The 13,473-nt window shown below is 39.9% G+C and overlaps 1 protein-coding gene across 1 annotated transcript in view; it reads left to right on the top strand.

Moving 5' to 3' along the window:
- Window positions 1–13,473, top strand: part of SYN2 (synapsin II) — a 424,652-nt gene that overhangs the window by 405,248 nt on the left and 5,931 nt on the right. Inside the window, exon 11 of the mRNA XM_084633725.1 lies at window positions 10,845–10,905. Within this exon, the coding sequence (XP_084489851.1) occupies window positions 10,845–10,905 (61 nt within the window). The remainder of the gene's footprint in view (window positions 1–10,844; window positions 10,906–13,473) is intronic.

Genomic DNA, 13,473 nt, shown 5'->3' with positions numbered 1-13,473 from the left:
TATAGGCTAGTTATGCTGCGTGCACTCAGATGAAGGGAGAAAACTGGCTTTAAGTCAGGTTTCAGTAATGCTGTTTTACCTGTGTTCACTTTGTGGAACTACATGAAAAAAAGAAGCCTCCTTTTCAGATCCCAGCCCAAGTTTGCACTATTAAGGAGGGCGACATCTTTGTGCTTGCCAGCTAAGCAAATCTGATATGGAAGAAACACATTTTGCTCTGCAGGGGTGGACTCCGCTCAGACATAGGTGAGAGGTTTTTCGCAGGAGTGGGTGGGTGAGATTCTGTGGCCTGCATGGTGCAGGAGGTCAGTCTAGATGATCATAATGGTCCCTTCTGACCTTAATGTCTATGAGTCACTGCACCTGCACAGAGCCTCAGTGAAGTCAAGTCTCTGCCTACGTGAAGCACAGTGCAGAATCAGGACCTAAATGCAAAACCCCAGACTGTACTTTTTTAGTAAGTCATTGGTCAGTAGAACCACACAATATAAAATATATTTAGCTAGTAGCAGCCTGCTATTTTCAGTTTTATGGTTCAGAATACCTATTTGGCTGTGATTGCAGAGATCCATCCACTTCTACAAGAGGAAGGCAATAAAGCTTGATAGCATTCTTAAGTTCTTTACTAGATCAAGACCTTATGAAAACAAGTTTCCACATGTTTTTCCTGTGTGGGCCACCTTCTTTACTAGGAAATGTCCATTTTTACTCATTAAAAAAAATTGTCTACCTTAGGGAAAAAGAGTCAAAGAAATTGTCCCATTTCAAGTTCATAGAGAAATGTGATAACCATTCAGATAAGAAAAGGAGTACTTGTGGCACCTTAGAGACTAACCAATTTATTAGAGCATAAGCTTTCCTGAGCTACAGCTCACTTCATCAGATGCATATCGTGGAAACTGCTGCAGACTTTATATATACACAGAGAATATGAACCAATACCTCCTCCCACCCCACTGTCCTGCTGGTAATAGCTTATCTAAAGTGATCATCAGGTGGGCCATTTCCAGCACAAATCCAGGTTTTCTCACCCTCCACCCCCCCACACAAATTCACTCTCCTGCTGGTGATAGCCCATCCAAAGTGACAACTCTTTACACAATGTGCATGACAATCAAGTTGGGCTATTTCCTGCACAAATCCAGGTTTTCTCACATCCCCCCCACCCCCATACACACACAAACTCACTCTCCTGCTGGTAATAGCTCATCCAGATTGACCACTCTTCAAGTTTAAATCCAAGTTAAACCAGAACATCTGGGGGGGGGGGGTAGGAAAAAACAAGAGGAAACAGGCTACCTTGCATAATGACTTAGCCACTCCAAGTCTCTATTTAAGCCTAAATTAATAGTATCCAATTTGCAAATGAATTCCAATTCAGCAGTTTCTCGCTGGAGTCTGGATTTGAAGTTTTTTTGTTTTAAGATAGCGACCTTCATGTCTGTGATTGCGTGACCAGAGAGATTGAAGTGTTCTCCGACTGGTTTATGAATGTTATAATTCTTGACATCTGATTTGTGTCCATTTATTCTTTTACGTAGAGACTGTCCAGTTTGACCAATGTACATGGCAGAGGGGCATTGCTGGCACATGATGACATATATCACATTGGTGGATGTGCAGGTGAACGAGCCTCTGATAGTGTGGCTGATGTTATTAGGCCCTGTGATGGTGTCCCCTGAATAGATATGTGGGCACAGTTGGCAACGGGCTTTGTTGCAAGGATAGGTTCCTGGGTTAGTGGTTCTGTTGTATGGTATGTGGTTGTTGGTGAGTATTTGCTTCAGGTTGCGGGGCTGTCTGTAGGCAAGGCCTGGCCTGTCTCCCAGGATTTGTGAGAGTGTTGGGTCATCCTTTAGGATAGGTTGTAGATCCTTAATAATGCGTTGGAGGGGTTTTAGTTGGGGGTGACGGCTAGTGGAGTTCTGTTATTTTCTTTGTTAGGCCTGTCCTGTAGTAGGTGACTTCTGGGAACTCTTCTGGCTCTATCAATCTGTTTCTTCACTTCCACAGGTGGGTATTGTAGTTGTAAGAATGCTTGATAGAGATCTTGTAGGTGTTTGTCTCTGTCTGAGGGGTTGGAGCAAATGCGGTTGTATCGCAGATCTTGGCTGTAGACGATGGATCGTGTGGTGTGGTCAGGGTGAAAGCTGGAGGCATGTAGGTAGGAATAGCGATCAGTTGGTTTCCAGTATAGGGTGGCGTTTATGTGACCATCGTTTATTAGCACTGTAGTGTCCAGGAAGTGGATCTCTTGTGTGGACTGGACCAGGCTGAAGTTGATGGTGGGATGGAAATTGTTGAAATCATGGTGGAATTCCTCAAGGGCTTCTTTTCCATGGGTCCAGATGATGAAGATGTCATCAATATAGCGCAAGTAGAGTAGCGGCATTAGGGGACGAGAGCTGAGGAAGCGTTGTACTAAGTCAGCCATAAAAATGTTGGCATACTGTGGGGCCATGTGGGTACCCATAGCAGTGCCGCTGATCTGAAGGTATACATTGTCCCCAAATGTAAAATAGTTATGGGTAAGGACAAAGTCACAAAGTTCAGCCACCAGGTTAGCCGTGACATTATCGGGGATAGTGTTCTTGACGGCTTGTAGTTCATCTTTGTGTGGAATGTTGATGTAGAGGCTTCTACATCCATAGTGGCCAGGATGGTGTTATCAGGAAGATCACTGATGGATTGTAGTTTCCTCAGGAAGTCAGTGGTGTCTCAAAGGTAGCTGGGAAGGTAGCTGGAAGGTAGCTTTAGGGTAAGCAACTCTAAGCACTGACAAATGCTTCATGTCCACAGCCCACAAAGACACCGTGTATAACAACCTATCAGTGTTGCATAAAAACTGCCTTGTACTAAAAGATTTTAAATGCCCTTTTTTTTTTTTTAACATAGTGATTCTTAGGTGTATGGGCTGCATTGGGCAAATCTTGAGGATTTTATTCAGGCAAACTTCCATTTACATCAATGTAAGTTTGTCCAAATAAACACAGAGTAGAATCTGAGCAAGAACCTAGGTACATGGCCTGATATTATTTATTATTGGATAATTTATTGTATGTTAATCACCACAATGGTTCTTGGAACTATAAATAAAATAACTAGTAAATTTCATAATCATAAACAAGGTCCAGTGGTCACTGCAAACAGGGAGATCAAAGCTAAATGGTTAGGGGGGAAAGGACTCCTTCTCAGAACATTCCTAGCAGGACACCCTCAGAGACAGTCCCACAGGCAAGGTCATACTCCTGAGAAGTCTCTGTCCTCAACCTGGCAGACAGGCCTCAGTACAGAAGTAGGTCAACTAGAATAATTTCAATTGCTTTGGCATGACATAAGGCGATAGTCTTACATCTGGTATTATTTCAATAACTAAGGAGAAACAAAATGCTAAATGAAATTGATGGGCAAATATAAAATGTTATAATTAACAATAGATGCTTTCCCCAGTTTCCTTTAAGTGTAATAAGAATAATTTTCACTTTCTGTTCTCACTCAGCATAAATTGGTGGCTTATCCCTTTGAGTTCAGTTTTGCAGGATGGCCTTCTCTCTCCTTGTGGCACCTTAGAGACTAACCAATTTATTTGAGCATGAGCTTTCGTGAGCTACAGCTCACGAAAGCTCATGCTCAAATAAATTGGTTAGTCTCTAAGGTGCCACAAGTACTCCTTTTCTTTTTGCGAATACAGACTAACACGGCTGTTACTCTGAAACTTCTCTCTCCTTTTAGCTCTGTCTGTTCAAGCAGACGCTGCTTTTTAAAAGTCCTGAAACTATTTAAGCTGTTGCTCTCACGAACACAGCAAACGGGTTTGTTCATTAAAGGACAATAAACCTAAGATAGATGTTTGTACTCGATAGTCTTTGGGCTATCCATTCTTTAGTACAGTCTCATATTCAGATGCCTTGTACTTCGGTCACTTGTCTCTCTCTCACACACACGTAATTAAACTCAGGTTTGGTTGTGTGTGTCTGTGTATTATTAGAGAGGAAGAATGGGTGAGGTAATATATTTTAATGGACCAACTTCTGCTGGTAAAAGAAACAAGATTTTAAACTTACACAGAGCTCTTTTTCAGCTCTGTGTATTATTCTCAGCTTCTGTATTACCTTAACACACAAGAGGGAGCTCTTTCCCATTACACAGCCTGCATTCCTTCACTATCTATGGGGAAGAATTCTTTGACTTGGAGAGACTTGCTTACAGGCCTACTGTGCAACTATACTTTTAATGCCCCCTTTTCATAAATTGTACTACAAATATGTCCGTCTGAAGCCAGAGTCACAATAAACTATAAAAAAGCATCACTTTCCTTCAGGACTTCTCGCTAAAAATGGAGAGGAACCATCCAGCTCTAGTGGGATGACAGATCTTCATAATTAATTAATTCTCCCTAAACATTTAATATGCTTCTCAGCTGAGGCATGATCCTGCTTTTTATAATTTATTTGTATTGTTTTTAGGGGAGCTATGTTTAACAGAAGCAAGTCCACATGAGCATGTTTGTCTTGAACACTGTTCTAAAATCTAATCAGGTTTGGATTTTTGGAAATAAAACCCTTTCCAACTTGTGCTCTTCGGTAACAGCTCCGCAGAAAACTAACAGCAATTTTTTTTTAATTACATTAGAAGCAGGAAGTATACCAATCAATCAGTCCGGGCACTCGATGATCAAGGTACCTAAAGAGCACTCAGGAAAGGCAAGCCAGTTCTGGTCACCACATCTCAAAAAAAGATACATTAGAACTGGAAAAAGTACAGAAAAGGGCAGCAAAAACTATCAGGTTATGGAGCAGCTTCCACGTGAGGAGAGATTAAAAAGACGTGGCCTGTTCAGCTTAGAAACAAATGATATGATAGAAGTCTATAAAATCATGAATGGTTCAGGGAAAGTAAAAAGGGAAGAGTTATTTACCCCTTCTTATGACTAATATAATACATGAACCAGGGATCACCTAATAAAATGAATAGGTAGAATGTTTAAAAATGAACAAAAGGAAGTACTTCTTCACACAATGCCCAGTCAACCTGTGGAACTTGTTCCTAGGGGATGTCGTGAAGGCCAAAAATGTAACTCGGTTAAAAAAAGAATTAGCTAAGTTGATTGAGGATAGGACCATCAATGGCTATTAGCCAAGATGGTCAGGCATGCAGTCCCTTAATCTGAAAGCCAGAAGCTAGGAGTGGACAACAGGAAATGGATGACTGAACAAATTGCCCTGTTATGTTCATTCCCTCTGAAACATCTGGCACTGGTGGAAGACAGGATAGTGGGCTAGATGGACTATTGGTCTGAAGCACTGTGACCATTCTTATGTTCAAAGTGTTTACATTTCATAAGAACCAAATGATTTCATTCATTTCTCATACGAATTTTTTCCGCACACGTTGGCTAGAAAATACCGAGGAATTGTAGACAGGTAACTGGAAGAGATTGTTTAGTAACAACAATAGCTGATCTACATTTTTCCAACTCTTGAATTTATCTTGACGATCTCAACCTGGAGAAACAGCTCCACCGGGAAGGGGGAGGAATTAATGAAAATGCAACATGTATAAAATCATTGTGTATCAGTCTCACTGGTATCAGATAACCATGTTTTCTTACAATAAGAATCTGATTCTGTAGCAAGGCCTGTGCTAACATGTCACCCTGCTTATCTGTTTCCTAGAACTAGTTCTCTTCTGTGGAGACCTCTATAATCAAACCACAGCACAAGGGTGCAACCCTGCCTGGCTGTTCTAGAGAGTCTCTTCCATCCACATTTCCCCTGCAGAGCAGCAGGCAGGATTGCACACTGACATGCGAAATGCTAGATTGTAGGAGCCAGCTACCTTCCCCAAGGGCATGCAGTCAATAGGCTGTGGAACATACTCAGCTACCCACTCCCCCTGTTTATATAATGCTTTGTGCAGCTTCAGGAGGCAAGATGAAAGTGGCATCTTTGAGTAGTAAGGTGTGCCCCACCACATCTCTCTGCAATGTAACTGTAAAGTGCAGTATGCAGTCACACTGCCTTGCTTAATCTGCAGTGAATATACAGTATGGTACCAATGAGTAGCAACCAGTAGCAGCCCTGCCACATTCATTATATAGTAAAGCAATCAGTGAGCAACCATTAGCCATGACTCATTCACAGAGCAATAGGTACAGTAACCAGTAGCCCTGCCACATTCACCATATTTAATTATAGTGAAGTCAGGTGCTAAGGAGTGACTCCCCTTAGGTATCTCTGCAGGAGAAGGGATACATTGATTCTGCTCTCCTACAAAGTTCCTAAACTCATTTAGCATCTAGATGCTCTTGCACTGAATAAGGCAGGCCTCTTTATATTTAATTTACTCTTAAACTACCAAGGTGTGGTGCAGCCCTATTTCTTTTTGAATGTAGAGACACCTATTAAAAGTTTGTCATTGCGTCAAATAAACCCACTATACATGTTCCAGTGCTGGTTTTCAAATCCTTATAACTCAGCCAAATCAAAACCAATTTTCACTGGGATACAGCATAATAGCTCTATTGCCCAAGGGCTATTTCCCTGCCAAATTACAGCCTTCTGCACCCACTCACTTTGGCAATAGCCAGACAATCCCAACGTCACAAATACATATAAGTATGATACTTTTATATATAGATCAAGCATTAGTACAATCTGATTCTAATCCATGGAGTCACAGGGGACAGTGCTTTGGAGGATAGCCAGTCCTATCTTCAACCTCTGCCCCCTAAAATTCTAGGGAACACATTTCAAGCAAAACGCATCTATACATTTCTGTGGAGTGGGAGAAAGTGGTACAGAAGCAGCATTCCACCCATTCCAGACCAATGGGATTATCTGACCACTAAAGGGATACTCTGGCCAAAATTGCTAGCTCATGCTTTTTTAATATATATCATTATGCAACTAGTGCACCTCTCATTACATACACAACTGGAATGTCACTAGCTTAGAGAGGGCTTTCTTGGGTAAAGCTTGGTGGTTTTTATAAATATATAAACAAATCAATCTTATTTGAAAATGGGAGGTTCCACAAATAGGCAATTCAAGACTTGACCTTTTTAGTAACATTACAATCCCCCTGTCTTTTGGGTATTCAGTTTCAAATGTAAGTGCAGAAAAAGTAATCAGACATGATATGAGAGTTTTATTCCATGGGAATTGGCATGTGCCCCCAAAGGGCATTCATTACCATCTTAATTACTTCACCTCTGAGGTATTCAGAGCCATATCAAGCACTGTATACACACACACACACATGCACTAATTAGATATTAGACCAGCCATTTTCTCTCTTTGGCCCCAGGCATCCAAGCAATGGGCTGTTTTGGGACATTTATATAAGTTATCTGGAATTCCATAGCCCTGGTTCCAGACCGGTCTGGACTACTATTGGATGGGTTTGAGACCCAAAAGTTTGGTGTACAAAATCTTGTTTGTGCTAAGAGAAATAAACTGGCAACAGATTTAGCCTGGTGGCAAGGATATGAATATTAGGAGGGAAGAATAGCTCTTCAAGACAGATGTCTTCCCTGTGGGTTTCTGCTCACAGGAATTAGATTTTCCACAAGGAGTTAGAATGCTTGCAGTTGCATTAGCAGCACAATGCCTTAGAAAGGTGGGAAGTAACAGGCTGTAGTTGATTTGCCAGCAACTGCAGCTTTAAGAGAAGCCTAGATTTTTTTAGAAGATTTGGCTCAAGAAAGCAACCAAGTATGGAGTTAGAAGACTGTGGATTCCCAGCCTGTTTTAAATGTCAAAGGCAGGCTCCTGAAAAGGAACAGATTACTGCAGTTCACTGAAAACCCCAAGAGTCAAATTTCTCAAGTTAGGAATATAGGGTGAATTAGGCTTTTTGGGGTCAGCCTGGGTGGGTTGGCAAACATAATTTAGCCATGTGATTGGCCTGGAGAGTGGGTGAGGTTCCCAAGCACCAGGTGATATTTGGTGAAGAAAGGACGTGTGGGTGGAAGAACCAGGACAGCAGCAGTCAGTGAATAGAGTGAAGCAATTATAACATCAGTAGGAAAGTATGCAGGGCTTCTCAAACTTCAGAACTGCCAAGGTAGGGCATGCATCAGAGAAACTTGAGTGAGGGGGAAATGCTAGCAAGTTTTCTGGAAAGCTTCATTTAAGATAAAGGCATTTCCTCATAGATGGGGAGATATATAGGGAGGTGGACTGCAGAAATACTGGTGGTGTTGTGACAAGGGAGTTGGATATGATCTGTGATTAAACCAAAGACCCTGACAACACACAAATTGCAGCCCTACTTTAGCCTACAGGTATGGAGGTGACTAAGGACCTACAGATATTCTGTTTAGAATTCATAGCTAGTTTTACATATTAAATTACCAGATCCCGTTTTCTTTTCCTTTAAGTAAAAGACTGGATTGTTCTTATACACACAACCCCTTACTTTAGGTTAAAAAATAAATCCATCTCCCTCACGGCTTTCTTCTGCCAGTGTGTGAGCAGACAGTGCTCCTCTTCTCCCTCCCTTAACCTCTCCCTCCCCCATACCCTCTCACGCTCTCTCTCCCTAAAAGAAGGATAATACCTGCAGGCATGTCTAACATAGAGCAATTTGTTTGGGTTTCAGTTCTCTAACAGGAATTACATGATTGGTTTCATTCACTCCTCCAGAAACAACTATTGGAGGCCTGTGCCCACCCACCACAGAACTCCACAGATAGAGGGGATGTAAACCCCAGAGATCCCTGCCTCAAGGGCATAGAATGGGGAATAGTCTTCTCCATTGCAGCATTCTATCCTGCTTCCACAGGAACTGCACCATCCATTTGGGGTTTTGCATATGGTGAGGAGGCAGATAACATTCCCCTACCAATGCCACAGAAAACATGCATCGTCTCCACACAGTGTGGAGCACTACATGTCCTGATAGCACACAGAGGAAGGTGTGAGCTGCATCAGCATTGCACTGGAACAATATGGAGGAAACTCCTCTAGGTGAACCTTCCAGAGTCTCCAGTTCCCTGTGCAGGTTTCCCAGCTATCACAGGAAAGACTGACATTGCTCCAGTGAGATACAATGCAAATATCAATACACTTACCATATCATCACAGTTGTGTAGGGCAGATTGGACTTTCATGTGTAGTTCTGGAGGTGAGAACTCTGACCCACTCGCGATCCAGGAGTTTTAAAGTGATCTTCCTAAGTGTGGGGATCCCTGTTTCTCCTTGTGAAATTCTCCTCTCCTTCCCAATCCCTGTATTAATGTTTACAGAAAACTGTATTATTGGATCAACTCCTCTTGTGACCAGCAGATTTTGGCCCATTCATATTATACATTGATTTTTAACCCCCCCTTCTTCTCATCTTGAAGTTTGTAATACTGAACAATTAGAGTGTCAGATCTGTCATGTCCCCTTTTATTTATGCAGCTAAATCCAACATAAAGCAACATTGCACAGCTGCTTAGGATAGAATACTGTTGCCTTGCAACACACAAAAATTACAATTTCTAGGTTCCCATGGAATTCCAATCATTAGTGGTAACATGTATTTTCAGTTTTAAGATCAAACACAAATCTTTCTGAAGAAAAGTAAGTTTTGCAAGGATTGTATGTTCATTCATTTTACGTTCACCCTTTAATAGATTCTAAGTTTTTTTCCTCTCTAGGCAGAAGGCAATAATTTCTTGTTCATTCTTAAAAAAGTAAAAATAAAGCACAAGTATTTTGTCCAGAGATTTAACATATTATATTTTGAAAAATATTAGCGATGGGCCCAAGACAAAGCTTGGATCCAGAGCCTATGTTCCCAGAGGGTGTTCTGTTCCAAAATTTTTGTTTAGGCCCATCTCTTCCTCTGGACAAGAATATGTTGAAAGCAATACTGCCAAATACATATCCTATTTTGAAAAGTTAACTATTACATGCTAGATGGGATAGAGTGAAGTAATTTTTTTTCCATTATGTTTTTGCTTCCCTCTTTCATTTCACTTAATGAAACAGCTAAAACTATAGTCAGTGTAACTTTGATACTCCAGCACCAGCAAAATTCCACTGTGTTTGTTTCTAAACTGCAGGGGAATGTCCTTGAGTTGTAACTGAAAAAGACTAAGTTCTTTCCTAACTTACATTCAGGTAACTATTGAAGTCCCCTTAGTATCTCATTGAACACACAGGTGTAAATTTGGCCCACTGGGCATAATCCTGCATGCATTAATTTCTGTGGGAGCAGGAGTGAGGCCACTTTATGAAATTATGTCAAAGCATTTATTCATGCGCTCAAAAATACAGGGAAAGGAATGAGGAAGGAAAAAGAGTTTTAAAATCTAAATTGAAAAAGTGATAACAGTCAGTGTGATAGAGATAAGGTTGTTCAAGATAGCAGGAATTGAAGGAAAAAGGCCTCACATGAGCTATGGTGAGGTTTTGGGAAGGCAGTCTTTGGAAGATAAGACACTCTCCTGCTCATAAAGAACAGAAGTACTTGTGGCACCTTAGAGACTAACAAATTTATTTGAGCATAAGCTTTCGTGGGCTACAGTACTCCTGTTCTTTTTGCGGATACAGACTAACACAGCTGCTACTCTGTCTCCTGCTCATGTTATACAGTGGTAACCTCATGCTGAAAAGGGAGAGGTTTTGGGGTTGTTTTTTTTTAATTATCCCAAAGCTGAGTTCTTGTATGCCAGGATTCATGTGTCATGACTGGCAATAACTAAACTAGACTTGATTTTACCTGGAGAAAACTGAAGAGCACATTTTAAACCCCAAACTAAATTGAGAGCTTTCAGTGGAAACATCGGTAAACTCAGTGCAACTGTGCTGCTCTATTTTTATGTGTCTTCTTTTTTTGTATTTATCTTCCAGAGTGGATCACTTAAGGAACCAGAGCCAAACAAAATCCCACCTCAGCGACCACCACCTCAAGGTTGTTTACAGTATATTCTCGACTGTAATGGCGTTGCAGTAGGACCAAAACAAGTCCAGGCTACTTAAATAATTGACAATAAAAGCAGGGGTTAAAGCCAAAAACCAACCTTAAAAGCAAACATACCAGTTTATGTGCAGTTTTTGCATTGTTTCAGTGCTGACCTGGACTGTGTTTTTTCTATGCAGTGTCAACTATACTGTGTGGTTGTTTACCTGTTCATGTCTGTGCTTGTAATGCTTACCTATGTTTCTCTGTATAACTTGTGATTTCAGGGCTGTTGTCAACAGTGTACAAAGAATTGTGCCTCTACAGAGTCCAGTACGACTGTATATTATGGATGGTTAGACAGTATTTTTTAAGTATTATATATTGTGGGGTAAACAACAACCCAGGTTCAGTTTTAAATACTTTTGCTTAACTCTGTGAGTGTGTGCGTGTGATATTCGTAATTTTTTTTTTGCATGACTGAAATCGATAGGTGATTCAGATAGACATTCTAAAAAATATAATTTAATGTATTTGTTGATTGAGGCTTTTTTTTAAATAATTTTATAAAGTCTGTTAATATTTGAATTTTATTTATAGGTAAGATGTAGAACTCTAGTGTTTCAGTGATTCCATAAAACAAGAGACTTCTTCCCAGGAACATTTAAATATCCTGTATTTTACATACTGGAGTTCATATTTTTAATCAATTCTGTATTAAATTATTAGCTACAAAGCTATGTAAATGGGCCACCTATGTGCAATATCTCATTGAAAATGTGAGTATTTAATGTATCTCAATTCAGTTAAGTAGTTTCTTTTGTTGTGGTTCTGAATTAGTCATCTGTGGTTTCTACAAAAACCTAAGACAAATGTTACCCCAAAATTCTTTACCTAGCTAAAAAGGTTAAGTTAATCTCATGGTATTTGGTGGGAAGTGTCTGCAGGATTATTGAGCCCCCTAAAATGTCTTGTTTGCTAAATATCGGGACTTCAGCTGGTATCATTCTGCATAGTTCCATTGACTTCAGTAGAGCTGGATTGATTTACACCAGCTAAGGCTCTGTCCCATTAACTATAACATGAAACAAATAGATAAGTAATTTACTTCATGTCAGTGCCACTATTTTCACTCAAATATCAGGATATACATTTAAAAATTCTATCCCAGAATTAACCACTAAACACGGTCTTATCTTTATTCATAACTCAAAATGCAAAAAGACCTGAGATGTTTGACTTTTGCCAGACTTTCTATAGCCATAATTGCTTATGACTTTCACATAACTAATTTACTCTTCAATATAACAAGCAATATCCAGGCAGGCCATCGAACTGTTATGAGAAATCTAGCCTAACACGACCTGCACTATTCTAGCATACTGTAAAACTTAGTTGTAAGCAAGGCACAGCACTGTATTTTGTCATTTAGACAAAGGCAAATAGTGATCACTAGCTTAATACAAACAATATTGTTTTCCTTTAAAAAAATATTATGTTCTACTTTTAATTTTCCCTACAAACACTGAAAAAAAACCAACAACAACAAAAAAAACTTAGCATTGTGAGCTTTATTAATTGTAAAAACAGGCTGGCAAGATGAGAATTTATATATGCATTATTAGCTATTTAAATGTTAACGGTGAATGCTATTGTTTACTGCCGATCAGTAAATTACATGAAATTTTGCTTTAGTGATCTGTGTTTTTCTGAGTCAATGATCTTTGTGATGACGACATTGGCTATTTTTGTTGCGTATGGAGAAAATACACTTAAGATCAGGTTCACAAATTCTTACCTTCAGATATCATAGATGAGAATAAATCATACTGCCCTGGGGTGAAGAAATGAATCTGTTAACCGAGTGATTTTTATTTAAAGCGGTGGGTGTTGTTTTGCATGTAGTAGTGTGAGTAATCACAAGTGCTTTTCATGTGACATTTGTGAGTTGTGTGTGCAGAGTGCAAAGAAAAAAATTGCATTTCAGGTAGGACTTCAGCTTGTTGATTGTAAAAGTTAGAGGGGCACATACCTATTACTTCATACCACAGAGAAGCAGCAAGTCAAAATGTCTCTGCATGCAAGCATGCTTAGGTGCAAGTTTGTGAGTAACAGGGAACAGATGTTTACAGTGTAGGATTAATGTTCAGATTTTATTTATTTCTTTATTTGGTAAAAGTTTCTTTCATGATTGTTCCCTTTTTGTACAACCCAGCTGCAAGAAAGTGAGCAAATGCTGGAAGTGTGACTGCAGTATATCTTTTATGTGAAATATCTTGTACAGCTTAATGTGCAATAAAAGAAAGTTACATCTGTCTTCAGTGTAAAGTTTCTGGCATTCAAGCCACTATGTGTAAGTGGGAGGTGGAGGGGAATATTTGTTTTCCAGTACTGAGTGAAGGGAGGCTAATAAGTAAATGAGTATCGTTAAGATGTTGCAAGACTGTTACCACTTTTGAGGTTTCCTAAAAAAAGTCATAAAAATTTACAAAATGAAGTCCCATTCCCTAGTATTAAGTAGATGCTCCTTACCTTTCTACAACACAAAATATTGAATAATCCTAGTTGTGGTAAACTTTT

Source organism: Lepidochelys olivacea (genome assembly GCF_965140295.1).
Source record: "Lepidochelys olivacea isolate rLepOli2 genome assembly, chromosome: 7".
Taxonomy (NCBI): domain Eukaryota; kingdom Metazoa; phylum Chordata; order Testudines; family Cheloniidae; genus Lepidochelys; species Lepidochelys olivacea.
Note: the sequence above shows the minus strand (reverse complement) of the source record. Positions and strands in the feature narration are given on the sequence as shown.